The sequence below is a fragment of the Azolla caroliniana genome, unplaced genomic scaffold (assembly GCF_043228905.1).
Source record: "Azolla caroliniana isolate FFs.n. ecotype wild unplaced genomic scaffold, voAzoCaro1.0.p SCAF_17, whole genome shotgun sequence".
In the NCBI taxonomy this organism is placed as follows: domain Eukaryota; kingdom Viridiplantae; phylum Streptophyta; class Polypodiopsida; order Salviniales; family Salviniaceae; genus Azolla; species Azolla caroliniana.
Genome location: NW_028230452.1, coordinates 2,005,850 through 2,019,802, shown reverse-complemented (window position 1 = coordinate 2,019,802; position 13,953 = coordinate 2,005,850). Strand labels below are relative to the sequence as shown.

At 49.4% G+C, this 13,953-nt stretch overlaps 1 protein-coding gene and 1 pseudogene across 1 annotated transcript in view; one reads left to right on the top strand and one right to left on the bottom strand.

Annotated features, from left to right (window-relative positions):
• The first annotated feature begins 346 nt into the window (after nucleotides 1-346).
• Nucleotides 347-2,165, top strand: LOC147852747 (uncharacterized; annotated as a pseudogene).
• A 1,424-nt stretch (nucleotides 2,166-3,589) lies between these two features.
• The window catches only part of LOC147852746 (uncharacterized), a 59,777-nt gene continuing 49,413 nt past the window's right edge, over nucleotides 3,590-13,953 (bottom strand). Inside the window, exon 3 of the mRNA XM_087333287.1 lies at nucleotides 3,590-3,706. Coding sequence (XP_087189413.1) covers nucleotides 3,590-3,706 — 117 coding nt within the window. The remainder of the gene's footprint in view (nucleotides 3,707-13,953) is intronic.

Genomic DNA, 13,953 nt, shown 5'->3' with positions numbered 1-13,953 from the left:
GTGGGGCACGAATAGTTCGAGCAATCATAAGTCCCCACAAGGAAGCGAAATTAGTGGATTGCAAGGAGAAGCAACATGTGTGACACCTAGTGGCGCATGTAAACTAACACTACTCAACAAGAAGGACAAGCGTAAGATACAAGACTTCGAGAAGATGCTGAAAGAAGAAAGCATAATCGAAGAAGAAGAATTCGTGTCTCATATTCTAGAGGAAGCCTCATTTAATGACATCATCGGCGAAATCGAGGAAGTCGTGGACTTGAGCTACCCTCACAATCAAAATGTGATTTTGGTTAACTCCGTCAACGTGTACACTATCATCGATGAATATCATCGAGACATCTTGATGGAGGAAGCTGAAGTCAACACAAAATATAAAACGGTGGATAAGAAGATCAAGCCAGTTGCGGTTCCGCTACCGGAAGATAGCTGGCAGAAGATGAAGGAAGTTGCTAATGATCCGAGCTTAAGGGATCCAAAGGCAATAGGTCATGAATGTCTTCACCAAAGAGACAAAAGGGAAGCTACAAGTTGGAAGGGAAGATTTCCTTCTCCCTGAAGAGGAGAGAGTGTTTCGCGGGATGCTTGAGAGACATGGGAAAGCCTTCGCCTTCTCTCCACAAGAGATCGGATGCGCCGACCCAAAGATAATAGAGCCGATGGTGATTTTTACGGTGCCGCATGTACCTTGGAACCTCAAGCCGATACCGGTTCCAAGAGCTCACATTCCAAAGATGATTGAGCTTCTAAAGGAAAAGGTTAGGATGGGAATTCTTGAGCCATCCAATGCTCCCTACTCTAATAGATGGTTTACGGTGTTGAAGAAGAACGGGACCTTACGCTTTATACAAGATCTCCAACCCATCAACAAGGTGACGATCCGAAATACCGGAATTGGTCCAAGCGTGGATGAATTTGCCGAAGCCTTCGCGGGAAGATCGATCTATTCCATTGGTGATCTCTACTCGGGCTATGATCAGTTTCATTTGGCCGTCGATAGTAGAGACATAACGACAATGAGGACGTTGATCGGGTTGGTAAGGATGTGCACCTTACCCCAAGGTGCGACAAATTTCGTAGCCCACATGGTGAATGCCATGAACAAAGTGTTGAGGGATTGTATCCCTGATATCACAATGCCCTTCTTAGATGATATTCCAATCAAAGGATGCTTGGTGGAAGAAAAGGATGAATCGAAAGATGAAGATGGTTGCCGAAGATTCATCATCGATCATATAAAGGATATCGAGAAGGTGTTGCAAAAGCTTGAGGATGCAAATCTCACGTTTTCGGGAGAGAAGTCTGCATTCGGTCAACAAAAAATATTGGTAGTAGGACATTTATGTGGGTCTTATGGCCGGAAGCCATCTCCATCCAAGGTGAACGCTATTCAAGAGATGAAAGAAGAATGTGTGTCTCAAACAAAGGTGCGAAGATTCTTGGGAGCATGTGCATTCTATCACATATGGATTCCACATTATGCTCATGTCGCTAAACCATTGTATGGATTACTAAAGAAAAGGAAGAAGTTCGAATGGGAAGATGAGCATACCTACGCGGTTCAAAAGCTAAAGAAACTATTATTGGAAGCTTCGGCACTGCGAAAAGCCGACTACACCGAAGGTACCCCGATATATGTAACGGTGGATACAAGCCCAACCGGAATTGGATGGGTGATAAACCAAGAAGACAAAGAAAAGAATCGGTATGCAATCTGATTCGGTGCAAAGGTGTTAACCGAAAGACAAAGGAAGTATGCCCAAGTAAAGAGAGAGCTATGGGGAATAGTATCCGCGGTTAAAACCGATCGTGACTACCTTATCGGAACAGAGGTCATAATTGAGACTGATTGTCTGCCTATTCTTGGAATGATATCCGGTTGTGCTACACCGGATATTACTATGCTGCGATGGATTGCCTATATCAAGTCCCTCAACCCTGAGATTCGGCATATAAATGGAAAGCATAATGTGGTGGCCGATATGTTGTCAAGGGCGAGGTATGAGGGTGAAGAATATTTGCACTCCGATGAAGAGGATGTTGGCCTAAACTTCTTTACGATTTCTTGTGCTCGGGTGCTAGCAGTGTTCAAAGTAGAAGATTATGAGGGTGAATTCATCGAAATTGGCAAATACTTAAACTCTCTTACAAAAGATGAATCATAGTCAAAGGAAGACTTCTACTGAATTAGGAAGAAGGCCTACAAGTTCTTCCTCAAAGAAGGACATCTATGGAAGTTTCCAAAGAAGAAGAATGGAACTCCACTTCTAGTGGTGCGCAAGAAACAAGATCAACAAACACTGTTAGGAAACATGTCCCTCCGGATGGGAAGTGAGAAGAACAGTACTGATGAGCAAACTCGGCCGAGGCCGAAACCGGATGTGGGAGACCCGGCTACGGAAGACTCGGTGAGAACCGGATGACAAGTACTCGGCAACGGAAGACCCGGTGAGAACCGGATGACGAGTACCCGGCAAGAGCCGGATGGTGAAGACCCGGTGAGAACCGGATGACAAGTACCCGACAACGGAAGACCCAGTGAGAACTGGATGACGAGTACTCGGCAAGAGCCGGATGGTGAAGACCCGGTGAGAACCGGATGACGAGTGCCCGGCAAGTTCCGGATGATGCAGGCCCGGTGAGGAGCGCTCACTGGATGAAGGGACATATTCGTAAATATGTCTTCTGAGAGTCCATCGGGGCTATATTTGTAAATAGCCGAAAAGTCATATTAGTATAAATATGACTTAGGGCAAACTTATTGAGAGAGTGTTGTTGTCATTCTTGTTGGCGCAAGATTAGAGCGCGTAACAATGTGCAGAGAGAGAGAGAGAGAGAGAGAGAGAGAGAAGAAGAGGTCGTTGCCTCTGTTGTAACCGCCGCCTGTGGTGAAGATAGCAAGCTCGAGGTCGTTGCCTCAATGCTCTACTATTGTACATTCTGATATAGTGATAGTTTGCAGTCTATGGGCTGTCGTGGTTTTTCCCTAGTTTGGGCTTTCCACGTAAACATCCTGTGTACTCTTCTCTCCTTTGTGTCGCGTGTATTCATTCCCGTTTTCTGTGTATGATTCTAAGCTCGGTTGTGGCCGAGCATTGCACATAGAGAGCGTGTAGTTCCTGTCAAACACTAATTGCTGAATTTCATGATAGTGTGTGGGCAGGTCATTGAGGTATATGGGCAACATTTGCAAAGCTCAAGGAGAAGTATTGGTGGCCGGGTGTTTACAAAGATGTAGCAAGCTATGTTGAAACATGTGAACAATGCCAATTATACTCGAATATTCAACATAGGGATGAACTTCATCCGACATATCCATTATCAATGCACTATAAGTGGTTGGTAGACATAGTGGTTATGCCGATGGGATTGGGGCAAATGAAGTATCTCGTGCTAGCAAGAGAGGATCTCACCAACCAAGTAGAAGGATGAGCGCTAAGGAATAAAACAACTTCGGCAGTTTGTAAGTTTCTCCTTGAAGATGTTATTTGTCGATACGGATGTGTTGGCAAAATAGTAGTTGATAGGGGAGAATTAGATGTGAATGAAGCTAAAGAATTCTTTTCAAGAATAGGCGTCGAACTATCGCTCACCATGGCATACAACCCGGACGCAAATGGGAAGGTGGAACGAGGACATAGTCCGATTGTAAAAGCTCTAGCAAAGGCTTGCGACGACAAGATGGGGAATTGGCCACGATTACTACCTGTTAAGTAATTAGGTAATTAACTAGGGTTAATTAGAGACTAATTATATGGTTACGTTAAGCAGCGGAAGATTAGTATGATATGCACGTGAGAGTGTGTGAGAGGAAGAGAGAGAGAGAGGAAGTTACACTTATGAACACGAAGATAAATGGGGGATGATTGACTATATTGAAAAGTGTCATCAACATACAAAAATACCCACAATGAGGTATATATACAACCCATGTGCAAAGGTGCACATGTGTGGGTAGAACATAGGTACTTATGTGTAAGTCCTACATTAAATGTACTAAGGAGTGGAGGATCTAGAATATCCCACTTAAGTACAAGGTCCTATTTAAAGGCTTAAGGTCAACACATTAACTAGATTCGATCTAGGTAACTACTAAGTTACATGTGTTGTCTAACTAGATTAAACTAGTTGAGCTTGATATCTCAACATGCCCCCTCAAGCTCAAGTGTGAGGCGTCCAACGTCCGATTTAGCTTCCTTCGGCTTCGTCGACATCGGTGCGGCTTGTGGCTTTCTTCGCGGTGTTGCGCGACTTTCTTCGTGTTGTCGTGTTATTACGCGTGTGCGTGTAGAAGGGGCGGGACCACAGGGGTCTCGGATGAGGGAGAAGAGGGAGGCCAAGAAAACTGACACCGGACACAACCCGGTTGCAACCGAACACGAGAGGGAGAGAGAGAGAGACAAAGGAGAGGGAGAGTGTGCGTGCAACACCGACTCTTATGTATAGGAAACAACGGAGGGGAGCTATGCACTCGACACCATCAGAGACACCATTATGCACAAACAGACACGAATATATATATATATATATATATTAAGGGGAAGATACAACCCCGGCTTCGAGCCAGACCAAGGTAGGTTACGTTACAACAACAGTCTGCCATCAAGCCGCCGTCGGGGGAGCTCTCGGGCTCGTCGCACCGAGCGGGGTCTTGCACAAGAGGCCGAGTAGAAGTAAACCCCCACAGAACATACAAGCTCTTCATTGGGCCAAAACCCTAAACAAACATGGAGGGGCAAAAGAAGGAGAAGAGAGGATGAAACCCTAAACGAAATAGGGCGAAGACCCAAGTACAAACCCTAAGGGAACAAGAATAAGATGAAGAGGAAGAACTCTACCAAACCTTAGACCTAAGTGGTATACCCTCCTAACTCAAAATGGGCAACCCCTCTACAAGGGACCATCCCTTTGTTTTATAGAACAAGGAGAGGGATGCGTTACAATGTGGGATAAATCCCAACTTACATGGGATTCTTTGTCTCGACTTGAATCCTACTATTCACACGTTTTACAAGGGTAAGTGCACATGGTGCACTCTGCCGATTCTTCTGATATCCCCCGGTTTCTCACTATGGCCCGGAATCTTCACGACATCCGCCCCCACCAAACCGCACGTCCATCGGTACGTGCTGAGTCTGGCGAAAGGTGAAAGATTTGGGCCGGTCAGAAACCGGTCCTCCGTGACCTGCATCCCGGCTCGCCGCGTCGACCGTTGCTGGTTTGAACCGTCTGCTCCGGTTTATCCTTCGCGCTTGCCTCTTCGTAGGCTCGTTCGACATAGGTCGTCCACCGCGATCTCGTAGTACGCAGGCCTCGTTGTTGGTCCTTCTTTCGACCGCATGCCCGTGTTCTCGTTCTAGCACCTCCGTGTGCCGCACCTTCTCCTTTCCTTGTTCGGCACTGCCTGTGCCGAACGTCGTCCCGTACTCGTGCTTCGCTTTGGCCCTGGACGGCCACACGCACGTCTTCCGTTCCGCTTCCGGGTGTGCCCCTTTTTGGCTCAACACACTGCTCCTTAACCGGGTGCCCATGGCAGCTCACCGGGAGATCACCCTTGCCGTGTCCTGGCCCGCATGGCCTCCTTCCACGTAAGGCCTTGGCTGGTCGATGCCTCTACTGTTGCCGCCCTTGTCCCCTTGCCGCCACCTTCCATTACCCTTGGTGGCACGTTGCCACGTTGGCCGAACAGCCGGGGTCTTCGGCAGGTGTGAAGGATCGTTCTCAAGCCTCCGTTTTGTTGGGTCACCGACTCTCGTACCAAACGCATCTGATCTTTGTCTTGCGGACTCTGCCGGTTGGGTCCGTATCCGGTTCGTGGCCGCCTCACCGGCCTTATACCTCCTTTCGCTCTATTTTTCGTCGTCCGATCACGTTCTCCTGCCACCATCGATCTCTCCTATAGGACTCACGTGGGCACACGGGCCAACCGCCGGATCGGTGTGAGGATCTTCGTGGGACCTTCCCCGTTTGCAGTCTCGGTTGCCCGCCTTGCCGCCACCACCATTCTTCCATCTCTAGGTCTCACGCCGGCTCTCGTTGCTGGCTGCCGGAGTGTCTAGAACCGGTGGCTAAGGTCGTGGCAACACCGCTCGCCGTTTTCCCCGACCTCCGCGTCGGCCTCATCAACTGGTCACGTTCACCTGCCGCCACCGATCTCTCCTATAGGACTCACGTCGGCACTCGAGCCGATCGCCGGATCGGTGTGAGGATCTCCATAGACCGCCCTTTCCTCCTTCGGTTGCCTTCATCCCCTCGCCGCCACCGTTAGTATCTTGGTCTTACGTCGGATTCGACGCCGACCGCCGAAGTCTCTAGAACCGGTGTGAAGGATCCTCCTCGGGCTCTTCATATCTCAGACCCTTATCCCGGGTCGTCTCTCTCCACATGTCGAGAGGGTGGCTCGCTCCACACCCTCTCCCGTGGTACCGACGTACCGTGTTCCCGGCCTCTTCGTAGGCCTGCTCTCTTCCTCCCTTCCGGAATGGTTATCCAGAAGTCCGCTCCGCTCGGTTCTCATCTGGGTTTGTCTGTCATTCTCTGGATTGCCGGGTCCTGTTCTCTTGCCACCACTGTTAGTATCTTGGTCTTACGTCAGATCCGATGCTGACCACCGAAGTCTCTAGATCCGGTGTGAGGTGACCCATAGGACCGGTCTTCGTTCTCCGCATCCGTCCTTTGTACTTCTCCCGAACTCGTTGTCACTCTCCTTGTTGCGTTCCCGCCTCCATCTTCCATCTCTTTCGGTCTCACGTTGCCACGCCGACTGAACTGCCAAAGTCTCCGGTCAAGATGTGGGGACACCGATTTCGTAACGACTCCCGCCGACTCATCCAGGGCCACCGACCCTTTTAGTGGTGTTGGTGGATAACATCCGCTCTATGATCGATCAAACCCCGCATGGGCTTGATTCTCTAATGTCCGGAGTTAGAACTCCGATGCCGATCCTGCCAAACTCGTTTTGTACCCTCGATCATCTCCTTCCCAATTCCCGACCTTTGCCCGATTGGTCTTTCTCCCCATGTAAAAGAGGGCGGCTCGTTCCGCACCCTCTCTCGTATCGGCACCCTCATGCCGATTCTGGCCCCGGTCGGAGAATCCACGACCGGATCGCGCTCCAACTGAATCAGAGTGTCGCGTTGTTCGGTCCCCGGTCGGGTCGTTTCTTGGTCGACCTTCTCGCGGGCCACCTCCCATCCTTCTTCGTTGGCATCATGCCAGGACTCCTCGATACCGTCATCCATCTCTTCGGTCTCACATGGGCGTAAGGGCCCGAATGCCGAGTTCTCCGGAATCGGTCCCGAGGGCTCTTGTCCGTTCCTTCCCCGTATCGTCTCGCCGGTGATTCTCGGTCTCTCACCGCCACCTTCCTCCTCTTGGGACTCACGTGGGCACTCGGGCCCGACTGCCATCGTCTCAGGAGCAAGTGTGGGAAGACGCGTAGAATCGCCCGTCCTATTTACGCCCTTGTCCGTAGCCACCGGCTCCTCCTGTTCGGTGGTCGTCTTCTTACCGATCACGCAAGCCTCGCCTAGGCTTGCTTCTCCAATGTCCGGAGCCTCGGGTTGACGCGCCCGAAACCGCCGGTCCCAATGTTCCGATTCTGCGATCGGTATCTCGACCTTGTCCTCGGCCGTTCTATCTCCACAAGTCGAGAGGGTGTTTTGTTTCGCACCCTCTCGCCTGGTACTGTGGTACTGATCTTCTGCCTTCTCGTGGGGCAAGTTCGTCTCCTCGGCGCCGGCTTGCGGCCTCGATCTTCCCTCTTCCTCGAGCATTGCCTCGTGAGCTGTGTACGCCTCTGCAATCCTGGCCGCGAAGCCAAGCCTTGCCGACTCTCTTTGTCGTTCGGCCTCTTCCTGCTGTGATGGCGCGCCGTCGCGCACCTTCCTCCTAGACGTTTCGGCTCGCTCATCATCTAGCCGTTGGCATACCCTTCCGACCTTCGACCAGTCCTCGGTAAGGCCATTCGCTCCATCCTCGTCTTTGAGCTGAACCCCGATGGCCTCCCATTCCGCTTGGTTGATCGACTTAACGAACAACAAGACTTTGTCCGCCCCCACCAAACCTTGTTCCTGCTCCGGGAGCCGAGCAAGCCGTCGCTCGAACTCTCGGAACGCCTTCGTTGCGCCCTGGTGGGTCTTCACCGATGCAAACCACTGGTCGAAGTCGCGTCGTCCCTGGCTCTTCCGCCGTCCCCCATATGCCTGTAGGAACGCCTCTTCGAAGGCCTCCCACGAACTATGAGCTTCTCGGAGCTCCTTCACTTCCGCGTGCATACAGACGACTACTACCCAGCAGAAGAACTCCAACCTCAACGCCTCGTCTACGTCTCGCTCCTCCATTTCCGTGTTGTAGGCTTCCAAGTAGAATGGGACTTTGTCCCCATTGAAACGACCGACTCTTTCGACCACTCGCTCAACCACTTGCTGCGCTGTCTCTCCTCTTGTTGTTGCTCGTCCAAACTCCCTCACCGCTTCGACAAAAAGTTGCGCGAAGTCGTCTTCCTCCACCTCCATTCTCCCGTGCCGCCCTTCACGTCGGGTTCACCAAATATGTCGCGTTATTATGCGCGTGCGTGTAGAAGGGGCGGGATCACAAGGGTCTCAAATGAGGGAGAAGAGGGAGGCCAAGAAAACCGACACCAGACACAACCCGGTTGCAACCGAACACGAGAGGAGAGAGAGAGACAAAGGAGAGGGAGAGTGTGTGCGCAACACCGATTCTTATGTACAGGAAACAAAGGAGGGGAGCTATGCGCCCGACACCATCAGAGACACCATTATGCACAATCAGACATGAATATATATATATATTAAGGGGAAGATACAACCCCGGCTTCGAGCCGGACCAAGGTAGGTTACGTTACAACAACAGTCTGCCACCAAGCCGCCGTTGGCGGAGCTCTCGGGCTCGTCGCGCCGAGCGGGGTCTTGCACAAGAGGCCGAGTAGAAGTAAACCCACCCCCACAGAACATACAAGCTCTTCACTGGGCCAAAACCCTAAACAAACACGGAGGGGCAGAAGAAGGAGAAGAGAGGATGAAACCCTAAACGAAATAGGGCGAAGACCCAAGTACAAACCCTAAGGGAACAAGAATAAGATGAAGAGGAAGAACTCTACCAAACCCTAAATGGTATACCCTCCTAACTCAAAATGGGCAACCCCTCTACAAGGGACTATCCCTTCATTTTATAGAACAAAGAGAGAGATGCGTTACAATGTGGGATAAATCCCAACTTACATGGGATTCTCTGTCTCGACTTGAATCCTACTATTCACACGTTTTACAAGGGTAAGTGCACATGGTGCACTCCGTCGATTCTTCTGATATCCCCCAGTTTCTCACTATGGCCCGAAATCTTCACGACAACGTCTTCGCGGCTCTCCGCAGCTTTGTTGCACAGCTCTTCGCGGCTTCATTGCGCAACTCTCCACGGCTTCGTGGCGTGGCTCTTCGAGGCTTCGTTGCGCGGCTCTCTGCGGCTTATTCTTCCCCTCAAGCTTGTGACGAAGGCTTGGATCCTTGGGCTCTTGTTTGGCGACTACCTTCATTGCGAGGGCATAGTGATGGGCCATATACTCGTTGTAGGCGTAACGAGTGACTTGGGTCTTCGCTCGTGATGAGTGGCGGAGTTTCTCGTTTGTCGATGTGAGCGCCTTCTTTACTCCGGGTGTCCTCATGATGGGTACACTGAACTCACTGTCTAGTGAGCGAGCCGAATCATCCGAATCACGGTCGTTGGGGTGGACCTTGACTTCGTATTCGAGCATCTTACCTTTGCCTTTGTCCGATGTCGAACTTGGCCGCAACGTGTTTTCATCACGTGGAGGCTCTTGTGGGCCAATTAGCTCAGTAGAGCTTGGATTGTCCTTCGGTGGAGGGCTTGGCCGAGTTTCATCATCCGTGTTGGCATTCAACTCTTCCTCGATTGGGTCGGATGGAGTCGCATCGGGCTTATACCAAGATGCTGATTCGTCGAAAACGACGTCGCAAGTTATCCGCACCGCTCGGGTCGAAGGGTTGAAGCACTTGTACGCCTTTTTCGAGGACAAGTATCCTATGAGGATACATTCTTCCGACTTCGCGTCGGGCTTCTCTCGACTTTCGTTCGGGATGCGTACATTCACAATGCTTCCGAACACCTTGAGGTGCGAGTGGATGGGCTTTCTTCCAACGAAGATCTCGGATGGGGTAAGCTCGTGCACACTATTTGTGGTTCATCGATTCATGAGAGAAACGGCCGTGGATGCCACTTCCGCCCAATAGAAGTTCGGCATGTGCTTCTCATGCATCATGGCGCGTGCTACCTTGAGTATTTGCCGATTCTTCCTTTCGGCGACTCCATTTTGTTGGGGACTGTATCGGCATGAGAATTCTCTACGAATGCCTTCACCTTGGAGGTAGAAGGTGAACTTGTCGGAGAAGTACTCCTTTCCTCCATCCGATCGTAGGCATCAAATGTGCCGACCGGTTTCTTTCTCCACTTGACTTTTGAGCCTTTGAAAGTGGGAGAGCACTTCACTCTTCTTCTTCATCGGGTATATCCACGCGTAGCGCGAGTGGTCGTCGATGAAGGTGATGTAGTAGCGGCATCCGCCAAGCGTCTGCGTTTGAGCCGGTCCCCATACGTCCGAGTGGATTATGTCAAGGAAGCCTTTGCTTGCGAAGCTCTCCTTTGGGAATGGGAGTCGATATTGTTTGCCGAGTTGGCATGCTTCGCACACTCGGTCGACTCGTTTCGATTCGAAGGCCAGAAGTCCGATTACGACTCCCTTTGATTGCATTCCGCGAAGCCGTTGGAGGTTTATGTGGCCGATTCACTTGTGCCACAACTCGGTCTTGAGACCTTTGGCGTACATGGCTGATTTTACCTCGTTTGAGTCGAGGATGAACAAGCGACCGTCTCTCCGTCCCTTGGCTATGAGTCGGTCGTCTTTCTCGATGAATCAACCTTCTTTGTTGAAGCGGACTTGCATGCCTTGCTCCACGATTTGGCCGACCAAGACCAAATTCTTTGTTATTGTGGGCACGTGCAAGACATTCTTGATGTAGGTTTGCTCGCCTTCTTTCCCGAATGGGACATCACCAATGTGCCGAATGGGATGCAGAGTGTCGTCTTCGGTCTCTATGTAGCCGGGTCGATCCGGCGTTCGCTCTTGGTGCGACATCATGTGGTGCGAGGCGCCGGAGTCTACGAACCACGAGTGTTCAGAGTTGGAGGTGCTTGCGGAGTTTGCGGGATCGGAGGCCATCATAGAGTTCGCTCTATGCCTCATCACGAAGAGTCCGTCGTAGTCTGCGTATTTTGCGTTTGCGACGTAATTCGTGAGTTGCCGGCTTGTTGAAGTCGACTGGCTTCATCTTTTTCGGCACTCCTCTTCGCGATGGCCGATTTTTACACAATAGTTGCACGTAGGTGGCATCGTTCGCTGACCTTGTTCGGCGTGGAAGCTCCCCCTTCTTGTGAATGTTCCTCGATGGCTTCCGTTTCTTTGCCGAAATTGTGAATTCCCTTTGTGGGATAGGTCGAATTGACCTCTTCCGCTTCGACCTCGTCTATGGGCACCATCCATATCGGAGAAGAGCATTTGTCCTTCTGATGTGTTGGTCTTTGATTGAACGTGGTTTTCTTCGACCAATAACATTGATTGGAGGGTGAAGAACGAGGGAGGGGTATCTCTCGCCAAGATTGCCGTTCTCAATGGGTTGAATCGTTGTGTGAGGCCGCCCAAGCATACTTGCACCATCTCGTCTTCATCGATGTTGACGTTGATGGAGCCAAGCGAGTCACAAATGCTCTTGATCTTGGCGGTGTACTCCGTCACAGACATTTCTTTTTGTCGCATGTTGTTCAACTCTTGCCGGAGTTGAAGCTTGCACGCGGATGTGTCTGCGGCGAAAATCTTCTTGAGATTTTTCCACGCCTCTTTGGGCGTCTTGGCGTCACAAATGTGGCTAAGCATGTGGTCGTTTACACATGTTGCCAAGCAATACATTACCCGACTCGCGCCTTGCTCCCACGTTGGGTAGTTGGCGTGTGTGATTTCGGGTTTGTTTTCTTGTGCGCCATTGATGTAGTTCCAATACCCTTGGCCGACGAGGTATTGATTCATCTTGTACTCCCAAGATGAATAGTTGCTTTGGTCTAGCATTTCGCTAGGGAGTGAGCTTCCCATTTGTGTGTTCATGTTAATTGTTGTGTCTTCCGTTTTGTTTTTCTTCTCTTGGTCACGTACACGTCCTTCGTAGCACTACGGTAGCGGATAGCGAATAGCCGAGATTTGTCGTCGACGTCTCGAACACACAATCACGAATAAGTGGTGGGCTTAGTGGATTTCCTAAACCACGCGCTCTGATACCATGTTAAGTAATTAGGTAATTAACTAGGGTTAATTAGAGACTAATTATATGGTTACGTTGTCGTAGTGTAATTCGCACACTACGTGAAAAATTACATTTTTGGTTTCTCCGAATAGGATATGGAGTACCCAGTGAGAACCGGAAGGAAGAACCGGTGAGGACTGAAACCGGTAAGGAGACTGACAAGAGCCGGATGAAGAAGGCCGGTGAGAGTTGGTGAGAAATGGACGAAGAGGACCGGTAAGAAGGATTCGGTAAGAACCGGATAAAGAAAACCGGCGAGAACCGGATGAAGCAGAACCGGCAAGAGCCGGATAAAGAAGGCCAGTGAGAGTCCCTCACCAGATGAAGAGACATATTTGTAAATAGAAGAAAGTATAAAATTATATATTACATGCATAGGGCAAGAATCGAACCTTGCACCTCCATGTTAATAATGTAAAGCCTTATCATTATACTAGCGTATTATGAATTTTAAAGTTATACTAAACTTTATCCCATGTAAAATTTCTAGACATGCATGGTACAAAAAGTTATTCATGCATAGACACTCGAGTTAAAAGAAAAGATGAGATAGAAAGCTAATCATGCACATGCAATGTGCATGAAAACTAAAAATAGGAAAAGCATGATGCTTGCATGTGATAAAATTAGACTCTTCCAACACTATATAAGGAAGAGAAAAAGATATATAGAGTTGTTGATTATTTTACAAGGGTTGATTAATAAAATATAATCGTGGGATCCACGAGTTTGCTAACTATTTTTCTCTCTTAATTTGAGTACTCACTAATACTCTATACTCGTGGGATTCACGAGTTTTTCATATCTTCCTTTCTTACAATATATTTCATATTCTTAATTGCCTTAGAATTTTCTTTCCTCCTAGTCCAAAACCCCAGCGGTTCCCACCCGACTCACGCAACGATCCGGAGCCGTAAGGCACGACAACGTTAAGTAGCGGAAGATTAGTATGATATGCACATGAGAGTGTGTGAGAGGAAGAGAGAGAGAGAGAGAGAGAGAGAGGAAGTTACACTTATGAACACGAAGATAAATGGGGGATGATTGACTATATTGAAAAGTGTCATCAACATACAAAAATACCCACAATGAGGTATATATACAACCCATGTGCAAAGGTCCACATGTGTGGGTAGAACATAGGTACTTATGTGTAAGTCCTACATTAAATGTACTAAGGAGTGGAGGATCTAGAATATCCCACTTAAGTACAAGGTCCTATTTAAAGGCTTAGGGTCAACACGTTAACTAGATTCGATCTAGGTAACTACTAAGTTACATGTGTTGTCTAACTAGATTAAACTAGTTGAGCTTGATATCTCAACACTACCTTATGCATTGTAGGCAGATAGAACTACAGATAACATGACTACGGGATATATGCCCACCGAACTCATATTAGGACAAAAACCAATAATGCCTATTGAGCAAAGTGTTGCTTCATGGACATCTTTGCCATGGCAATAGGAAATGAGTCGGGAAGACTTGCTAGCCACAAGGATTCAACAATTAGAACGAAGGCCCGAAGATGTCGAGTTGGCAATAGAACGGTTGCGCCAAGCTCGAT